Raw genomic sequence first — 10,300 nt, forward strand, 5'->3', positions numbered from 1 at the left:
ACCAACAAACATAGACATTGTATAAGAAATATCAAAAGATGCATTTATACATGATATACTTAAGCAAGAGGGAAAAAATTATAATGAAACTACTATCTAAAACTTTGGTCCTCAACTCCATCAGTGATGAGCAAATAACACAGAGGGACGTCGTGGCCATCAGGAGCCATGGCAATACCACCCACCTGTCCCTCAGCTCCATCAGTGATGAGCAAATAACACAGAGGGACGTCGTGGCCATCAGGAGCCATGGCNCACAAGGATCGAAGTTTTATAGTACAGGGTCTGTCTCTTATACACATCTAGATGTGTATAAGAGACAGAGCTACTACAGTTACCCTATACAATACCCGTGAATCACGCTACAGTTACCCTATACATTACCCTTGAAGCACGCTACAGTTACCCTATACATTACCCGTGAAGCACGCTTCAGTTACCCTATACAATACCCGTGAATCACGCTACAGTTACCCTATACATTACCCTTGACGCACGCTACAGATACCCTATACATTACCCTTGACGACGCTACAGTTACCCTACATAGCTGACAGTACATAGGGTAACAAAACTTGCAGGCTTATGTTTATGATACATAAGGGGAGCTTACATACCCTAGGAGCCCAGAAGAGGGGAGCTTACTTTGCGAGCTTTATGATAAAATATGAAACTTTCCGTTGCATTTTCAAAAGACATTAACATAATATCATCGCATATCATTATATCATAATATCATTAACATTATATCATTCTATTCTATAAAATATTAAACTTTCTGTTGCGTTTTCAAAAGACATTAACATAATATCTTGAATATCATTATATCATAATATCATTAACATAATATCATTCTATTCTATAATATCATTGCAATATATCTTGGTTGAATATATCACAATTACGTTGAAGCCTCATAGGGAGCTGCTCAGGGCTGGATGACTCGCAGACGTCGCCGCTGCCCGCAGAGGCTGTAGTCGTGGACGACTCTCCGCTGCAGTGCTGAGGAATCTAAGACAAATGTTATGAAGATTATTGAATTATTAAATTGTAATAATTAGTTAATTATTTTATTATTCAAATCATTAATAAATTGATTTATTTTATTTAATTAATTTAATAAATGTTGGAAACGCCTCAAAATTGACATGAAAAGTTATCATTTTTTAATGTGCGCACTCACGCCAAGCAGTGTGATGTCCTTGTTTCTGACAGTGACTTCAGGGTGTTAGCTTCCACCTCCGGCACTTCTGATTTGCGTATTTTAGAATCATTGTACATTTTTAAACTTAGGCACTGTTTAAATTCAGCTGTTAGCTCCTATCCCCTTGAAATTGTGAATAGATAGGTTTTTTGTGCCCTATTACTTGCAAATTTAGGTTTTCAATTGTGTTCTGTGCTTTCTCAATTGTACTAATATGTGACTTTCTATGTAAATTCTAGATTCTACAAACTAACGATGGAGCTGGACTCCGAAACATTTTCTATAAAGATATGAATTTTTGTGGACTATTCTTTGCTTTTAAATTTTTATGTTTTTAGGTAAGTACTCTTTTGAAATTAAAAAAATATGTGCAAAGATATCACAATAATTCCATTTCTACATGAAAGCCTGTGCCTTAATCTTCTTTTCTACATAATTTCCGTTGAAGAGGAGCATATTGCTCCTCTTGCTTAATCTTAGATTATTAGGTTCTTGCTTTTCATTCCTGGCACTTTGGTGTATTGCTTACTTTAGGTTATGCATCCTAATATGGTTTGCTCTTTCCATTTAATTTAGGGCTTTTGTGACTGTTATTATTAATGAACGTTTCCTTCCCTTGTATTTGTTTCAGGTGTTGTTCTCCATCAATAATTCACTAGTTAAAGCATGCAACTTTATGCAGTGTCTGAAAAGTTCAATTGCTTCTGCCTTGTCCTCATGTTTGAAGTGTAGCATGCACTATTAAAAGTCTTGGTTAAGTTTAGTAAGCACACCACTTATCACACTTAGTGATCCTTGTCTGCACCTAATTGCTTGCCTCACCTGCACCCATTGCCTGAAGATCATTTAACCCTGGAAGTCATTGTCAACCCATTCCTGCTTGCTGAGCAACGTAGCTGCTCCCTAAGGGTGAGTTGCTAAGACTTGCTCAACTCAAGAATAATAATATACTTTTCCTTTTCAAGCTCATGCACTTAATTTACTGCAATAAATCTTGCTTATTACTTTGTTATCTGTTTAATGTCACCTTGTTCCTGTTTTGAACTGCTTTAGTCACTTACCTGATTGCTTTTACGTTGAATTTGAATCATTACAACTATTAGATCTCATATCAAGTGTTTGCATTGCCATACTGTGCTTGCTTTTCTTGTCTTGCCATGTTGCTTGGACATTTGTTCTGTGTTCTTGCTGATTTATGCATTATTGCTTGTTTAAATCCTAACCAAAATACTCCTGATTTGAGGTACCCATCACCGCTAACTGCCCTTAGAGACCATAAACTCTAGTCCCGTTATTTTGTTAACTTGATAGGAGCAGTCGGTGTGGGACCCAGCTGGCATGCTGTTGAGGAGACCTGGAGCCCAGACTTGCCCAGTCCTGACCTTCCTGTCCTGAGTCTTCTCATCTTCCAAACTGCAGCTCCTTGAAGATCACCTTGCCAAAGCTCATTGTTTAAATGTCAACCTAGGCACTGTTATCATTACTTAACTGAGCTAGCTGCATATTAGTCCTGTTCATGAGCAAGTCTTCAGATATTTCATTTGGATACACTTGTTTTAAACTCCTATTTCCAAGTCACTACGAATACCTGCCGGATGTTAACTCTTTTAAGCACAATGGGGCTTAGACTTTCAGACCACCAGTGATTTAGTTGAACAGTTGTGTGACCAACAAGTGATGTGACTGTAGGGATTTAATTATTACTCTTCAGCCACTTTATACATGCGCTTCTGATGGTTGGTCAGGCCCGCCTTACTTCGGCAGACCTTCCCACATCCCTCATACCCAGTCTTTCCTTCTTATAGTATTCCTGTCCAGTCTTGCCACATTCACATTCCAAGCATACTCATGCCCTTTCTGACATTTTCACTCATACAAATCTTCCATGCGTTCCTTCACCAAGCTCTTCCATCCCTCCCTATCTCTGCTCAGCCGCTCAACATCAGTCCAATACACTCCCGCTTCTTTCAACATCCGCTTCCAATAAAAGACAGTCTTCCTCTTACGCCCTTTCATCTTCCCGAAACCTTCCAACCTCTCGTACCATCCTAGCACCATCGCTTTCGTCAGCTTGACATTGCCCATTCTAATAACATGTCCCACATGCTCCAAAACACGCTTCTCAATTTTTCATCTCACACTCTTTACAACCAAACACTTCCTAACATCCCACGTGTTCACCCCTCTAGCTTGCATTTGCCTCAGAGGCTGGCCATTTCGATCTCTCCATACATATCTATAACACTTATCCATCCACTTTTGCAACCGATTCATATCCTTTACATACCACACTCTTGCCTGACAATCATACAACAGACTACTCTCCACACATGCCTCCACCACCCTCGCCTGACACTTCTTAAGACATTCTTGACCCTTTCAGCCACCCTTTCGCTCTCCACCACTAATTTCCAGCTCTATTGATCCTGTTACTCACATCCACTTCCGAACTCACCCAGATCACAAGTACTCTAATTACACCCCCTCTTCCATCCCAAACTCCAGCACCTCCTCTTTCTCCTTGTTTTTTTTTTTTATTCTTCCCACTGATTCATCACTTCTTTCACTGCTCTCACACCGTTATCAATCTCACTATTCACATCCACAATCGTTGTATCATACGCAAGCAGAGCCAAGGACACTTTCACTCCGCACACTCACTACTATCCCTCTCCCATGCACTATCACCAGCAAACGAACCCCCTGGCACCCATCTCCACATCACCCCAACCTCTTCACCTCCACTCCTACTTGCCACCTTCACTTGCCTCATTCCCGCCTAATGGTACACAGTAAACAAGTTGGGTGATGTGGAGCACCCCTCTCGCAGGCACCCAGCTTTCACTCACTCCTTCCCTCTCACCTTGTAAACAGTCGACTCATGCAAATCCATAATCGTATCCAAGCATTTCCCTTTCATTCCATACGTCTCAAGCAACCTCCACAAACCCGGTTTATTCACTCTCAGATACGCTTTTTTCAAATCCAGCAGTCTCGCAGTCGCAACAGGCCACTCCTCTTCGTTCATACCCTCATTCCCATTCAGTTCCATTCTTCTCTTCAAATCGATCACATCCTCTTGCATACGAACCATCATTTGCACACATCCGCTGTCGATCTTCCCTTTCAAAACCCTGCCTGTTCCTCATCCAATAACCCCAAATACTCAGCCCACCACGCCACTCTCTTCGCTATCACCCTCGCAAGTAACCTGCTCCCCATACTCAACAAACATACCGCCCTATAGTTATTGCAGTCATTCCTATTGTCCTTCTTGTATAATGGAATCATAATGCCTACTTTCAAAGATTCATCCCATGCATCCGCTCTCTTCACAAACATTTCTCTCACCAACTCAATCACTCTGTCTCTCACAACTTCATCCGCCCACTTAATATATCCAAGCCTCACTCCATTTTCCACAGCAAACACTCGTACATGTCTCCCACTCTGCCTGTTGCACACGCTTCCTCACATTCCCTAATCTTATTCTGCTACCACTCTTCAAGGGTGGGTTGAGGTTCAAGCCGCCTCAACCGTCTTTGCAAAGCTCTCCTCGCCTGCTTCACCTCCACTCTCGCTCCAGCCACCTCTCTCTCCATCAATCTGCCATCTCTTCTTGGCCTCAGCCTTCTCCTGTTACCCACCAGTTGCACCTTTTCATTTTTCAAACGCACCACCGCACTCACTCTCTCATTCAACTCATTTAGCTCATCTTCATAACCAATTGTCCAGGGATTTTGAACCCCCTTCTCACATACTTCACATACTTCCTTCGCCGCCTCAGTCATCACCTCCGCAAGCACCTTCCATTTATTACCTTCATCTATTCTCTCATTTGCCTCAGTCATCCTTTCATTTGTTTCCACTTTGTCTTCTTCCCTCTTCTCCCGTTCTTTGAACATCTCCCACTTTATTCTTGGCACTCTCTTTGTATTCCCTCCTGGCACTCTCCATCTTCTCCCCTTCACTCTCACAGTCATAACTACTGGCTTGTGGTCCGACCACTCATATTCCCCATCCGTCTTCGTCTTTTTTACCATCCACCTCCTATCAATCTTCTGCATTACAAAACCATCCAACTCGTACCATCTGCCATACCTCACATTAAACAATGTCCTCTCCTTTTATACTTCATGTAGCTATTCACATACTCCAACTCATGCTCCCCACACCAATCAATCAGATCCCTTCCAGCCTCATTCATTTTCCCAATGCCATGCCTTCCACACACCCCTTCCCTTTCATTCCTTTTGCCAACATTCGAGTTAAAATCTCACCTATAATCAATTTCTCACTTCCACCACACGTAACTTGATTCTCAACTGCTCTTCTGTACCTCTCCATACCTTCATCATTCGTTCCCCACACAGGCTGATACACTGATACCAGACACAACCCTCCCAACACCACACAAGTCACTCTCTCCACAAACCATCTTTTCTGTTCATCTCTCACCCACACCTCTAAAGCCTCACCAAATCTCTGCACATTCCACGTCACAAACACTCACTCCTCAGTCTCCCATCCACACCTCCATTCACAGCCTCAGCCTCTCCCTCTCGATCCCTCCTCCTCCACCTCCGACCCTCGTGGCGCCTTTCCCTCTTCTCTGCTCTTCGCCTCTCTCTTACTCCCCCCATCCTCTCCAGCTCCTATGCCCTTGGTTCGGGTGATTAGATCAGAGTCCAATCACCCTAAGGGCTGCTGCCAGCCTGTCCAAACGACTCGCCACCGTCTGGCAGGCACCAATGCGGGCCCCCGAGGGGCCCTCGCCTTGAAAGTTAATAAAGAGGGGTCCGGGGCTGCTAGGCCCATCTTCCTCTGTTGTAAGCAAGAGGATGTTGGGCATCTCCTCTGGCAGCTTGATCCTACATTGCCCCCTGCCCCCTGGTGGATCCTTTGCCGCTCCAGGAGCCACCAGATGCTGACCCCGGATGAGTCCCCTTTGCGCCACAGGAGGCGAACCACCGAGCAAGGGTTTGATAAGCCTATTATATACCTTATCATCATCATAGGCCTACATACCTTATCATCACGGGAAAAGGGTTCCTCCTTGACCTCTACATCCACAGTTCCATCCTCAAGCTTGTCCTTGATGTTGTCAACAGAAACATTAGGGACAGGAGGTGGAGCATCAGCTTCAAAAGCTGCTCAAGAAGAATATTCATTTCACAGTTATGAAACTATAATGTATTGTTCAGAGTGATGTAGATAATTTTAGCCAATAATAATATATCACTTGCATGGAATACTATCAGTTTGCTGGCATGGATAAAAGATGGAACATAAAATTGCTTTTGGCAATTGAAAATATTAGAGCAACCTTCATTTGCAATTGAGCATTAAATTAAAAAATCAGTACTTAATAACTGAATGTTAAGAAATGATGACCGAAGTAAACTACTTTAAAGCTGGCTCAAGCATTAATCTTCTAGGCTAGGATCACCTTCAGACTTCACTTCTTCAGCAGACACTTGAGGGAGGCTCTGCTCAGCACACCAGACACTCCCATCAGCATCTTCAGGGCATTGATGAAGAACAATGCTGCATTCTTTAATATTAAACTTGGTAAAGTTTTGTCTCAAATTTGATGCCTTCTTATCATTGCACTTCTGACAGTACCAGGGACCCTTTGGTATTTTGTCTATTTTCAAACACTTCATGTGGAACCAGTCACCTCCTTCAACATTCCTTGAATTCAATCGTTCAAGGTAGGATACACATTTTTGGGTATTAGCACATCCAATAAATATGGCTGATGGGGCATTTCTTTGATTTCTTTCTTCATTTTCACAAATACAATAAATTTCAACACGTTTTAGAACTTCTGACGTCTTGCTTTCATAATCCAAGTGAATGGTTTGCACTTGAGGCTCCTGGCTTTCATTTTGTTGGCATTGCTTATAAGTGGATGTGGTGCCAGTGTTGACTGCTTGGTGTAATGATGAAGGTGCAGGGGATGGAATTTCAGTAGGTACAACTGTCTTTCCAGGTGCAAGGGACTGCTCACATGATTGGGGAGGAATCGAGGCTGCCATGATGATGGTAGATTCTACATTGTTTTCAGGAATTTTCAAAAGTCCATGATCCATCTTTCTTCTCTTACCATCTCTACATCTCTGTTCACTTGCCAGATGACGTTTTGTAGGAAAGTTTGTCATATTATCACTTCCAAGTTTGATCAAGTGAGACAAAACCGACTTACTTAATTCATTGGACTTCTTAGTTATCTGAAGAGATTCCTGATGTTTTCTCAAAAAAATTTTTTTGGCCAAGTCAGTGTCATGCTGTACAACATTTGTGTTGCATCTAAGAAATACTTCTTTGGCTACATTATCAACCAAGTCACTGTTACTTGATTCTGACTGAAAGAAGTTTTTGAATTCAAATCTATTTTTAACAGAGTCAGCCACATGAGACATTACTTTTTTTGTAGATGCTTGTGTTGGCTTCATGAGTTGGACAATTTCAAGGCACCGAATAATATTCAATGGATATTTAGTTGCAGCAATGTTTTGTTGAATATAATGAGCAAAGGCATCAGTGTAGGAATGGGATCTAGTACATCCATGCCTATAAAGTCTGTTGTCATTGCCAGGCCGCCATTCACTTTGGAATTCTTTTATAAAGTTGATGTAGTCATTTTGCAAACAAGTGCACTGGTGAAGTCCTTTGCACTGTTTTCCACAATGCTCAAATTCAATATTCATTGTATCAAAGAGTTGTTTGATACCTGTTGATTTTTCCTCAATCAAGTCAGACTTGTTATGAATCACAAACAATTGTGTGGCAAGGGCAATGGGTTTTGGGATCTTTAAGCAATTTTGAGCTTCTCTACAAATCAAGTCAATCCATTCAAAATTTTCTTCCATCAAAAGGATTGTTATTTCTTTTTTGGCCTTTTTAAGTTCCTTTCTTGTTTTCAATGCAAGCTTTTGTGCCACTTCATTCAAATTCATTTCATTATAGGTAGAGAATCTAAAGTATGGAGCTATTGACTCTATGTTGCCATATTTCATAAAATCTGTGAACTCGATGGAAGGTGTTTTTAACTCCTCCAATTTTGGGACCAAACTGTCAACAAGGTGCTTGTATTCAAATGGACCAAAGCAGGCATCCTGAGCTTTCTTCTCCATATCAGATATGACTTTGTACAGCCTACGAATCAGAAGCATTCTGCCAACAAAAGTCTCATTAACAAGCATTTTCAATATGCTTTTTGCTTCATCACTGAGGCAGTTCTTTGAATGCATAAGTTCTGGCAGGGATTTAATCAGTATTGGAATGTTCTTGATGATGGCATCCAAGTAAAGATGTAGATATTCAGCAAAACTTGTTTGATACAGGTTTGGGATTGCAGTTAATGTTGATCCACAGATGACGTTTTTGTGAATGATATTTTTCACCATGATGTGGTCATTTACAAGTGCTGCAAAAGTTCTACAAGTTACTAAAGTATCAGACACCCATTGGGGTATTGTCTTCTGCAATAGATACTCCATTTTGATGCAGAAATCAGGGAGTCTGGTCAAGTTGTGGAATCCGTCTGAGAATTTCAGTTGTTCTATCAATCCACTAGTTTCTCCATTGCACAGAGCTGCTTCATCCATGCAAATAAATGCAATTGATGAGGGGTCAAGAAATGATACAATGGTTTCTTTAAGATGGTTAGTGGTTGACATAGCATCTCCATGCTTGATCCTTGACATGCCTAAAACTACTTCCTTGGGCAGTCCACTTTCCGATACATAGGTTGCAACAACAGCTTGTCTAGGGGCATCATTTGGAACAATTTTTCTATCACTGCAAATTGTGAATCTTCTTTTACTTTTGGTTGCTGAAAAATTAGTTGAAAAGTATTTTTTTAATGTGATGACACAAGCTTCATAATTTGCTGACAGCACATTTGCAATACCTGCATGCGATTGATGTCGGTTGCCTAAGGGATGGCTTGAGCGTGATGGGCAGATAATAGCAAGGAAAGCACACAAGGCAGTATAAAATCTCAGAGGTAAACCATGACTTGCCATGAATATTCCAGCTAGCATGGTGTTCTTTGTTGCCTTGTTTCGTTCTTCAGCAGTTGAAAGTCCACGCTTGATTTGTAATTCATCTTTAGAGTTACCAAGTCTAACAGCTTCAATGTGCTGCTGACTTAGTGGGTGCCTTTTTATAGCCTTATTTTTGCTTGTGATGTCAGCAAAGGTCATTCCAGTGATCCAAGATTCTCCTACTTTATGACGACCTTTACTAGACACACCATGACGAAGACAAACCTTGCAGAAATATGTCATGCTGTCCTTTTCGGAGTTGTATTGTGACAATATATTTGCATCTTCAGAGTCTTTTCTTGGTTCAGACCAAGTGACTTTCTCATTATGTGTTTTCAACATAATCTCATTAAACATTTTCTTGCAGCAGCAGTCTTTGAAGTTGTGTTTGCATCCTTCTATCGATTTTTCCAGTGAAATTTTGTAAAACTTTTTAGCAGCTAAAAGTTCAGAGCAGCATACACATTTTTTGCAAATCAGATCTTGCTGAACTGGTTTTTTCAAGGGAACAGAGGTTTGATAATTTTGCTTGTGACTTTTCTTGGATAACAGAGTTAATGCCATTTGGAGTGACTGATTTTCATTTGTTTTCATTTTCAATTGAAGTGGTTTGGAGTCAAATTTTAGTGATGGCCCTGCTTGCATTGTGACAGGCAGTGATGGTCTTGCTTGCATTGTGACAGGCAGTGATGGCCCTGCTTGCATTATGATGGTTGTGCTTGCATTGTGACAGGCAGTGATGGTTGTGCTTGCATTGTGACAGGCAGTGATGGTTGTGCTTGCATTGTGACAGGCAGTGATGATTGTGCTTGCATTGTGACTGGCAGTGATGGCCCTGCCTGAGTTGTAATAGGACGTGCAGATTCTTCTATCACTTCTGAAAAAATTTCCATTCCGATTCTAGCTTTGGAATATGAAGGATTTTTCTTGCCTGTCTTGCAGTAGTCACTGTAGGCATTTGAGTGTTGACGCTCTAGATGGCGGTCTAGGTTGCTATAACTTTTTTTATTAAATCTAATTTTCTTTGAACCAAATTTACAAA

At 41.2% G+C, this 10,300-nt stretch overlaps 1 protein-coding gene across 1 annotated transcript; it reads right to left on the minus strand.

The window, feature by feature from the left end:
• Positions 1 to 4,726: 4,726 nt before the first annotated feature.
• On the minus strand, positions 4,727 to 9,957 carry LOC108674270. The gene is made up of 5 exons (XM_047880018.1): positions 6,654 to 9,957; positions 5,981 to 6,354; positions 5,544 to 5,689; positions 4,975 to 5,296; positions 4,727 to 4,840 (listed from the first exon to the last, which is right to left on the minus strand). Exons 1-5 carry the CDS (start codon positions 9,931 to 9,933, stop codon positions 4,727 to 4,729), a joined length of 4,236 nt encoding a protein of 1,411 aa, XP_047735974.1. The 5' UTR covers positions 9,934 to 9,957.
• Positions 9,958 to 10,300: the final 343 nt, after the last annotated feature.

Source organism: Hyalella azteca, unplaced genomic scaffold (genome assembly GCF_000764305.2).
Source record: "Hyalella azteca isolate HAZT.00-mixed unplaced genomic scaffold, Hazt_2.0.2 contig4438, whole genome shotgun sequence".
Lineage (NCBI taxonomy): Eukaryota > Metazoa > Arthropoda > Malacostraca > Amphipoda > Hyalellidae > Hyalella > Hyalella azteca.

Bases quoted from the DNA above. Each gene is read 5' to 3' on its own strand.
- LOC108674270 (XM_047880018.1), bottom strand. From the start codon at position 9,933: ATGCAAGCAAGACCATCACTGCCTGTCACAATGCAAGCAGGGCCATCA. The intron at 5,690-5,980 runs GCGAGGGCCCCT...TGGAATGTGCAG, and splicing joins CCTCTTTATTAACTTTCAAG to AGATTTGGTGAGGCTTTAGA. The intron at 4,841-4,974 runs GTATGTGAAGTA...GGTGGGTAACAG, and splicing joins TGACTGAGGCGGCGAAGGAA to GAGAAGGCTGAGGCCAAGAA.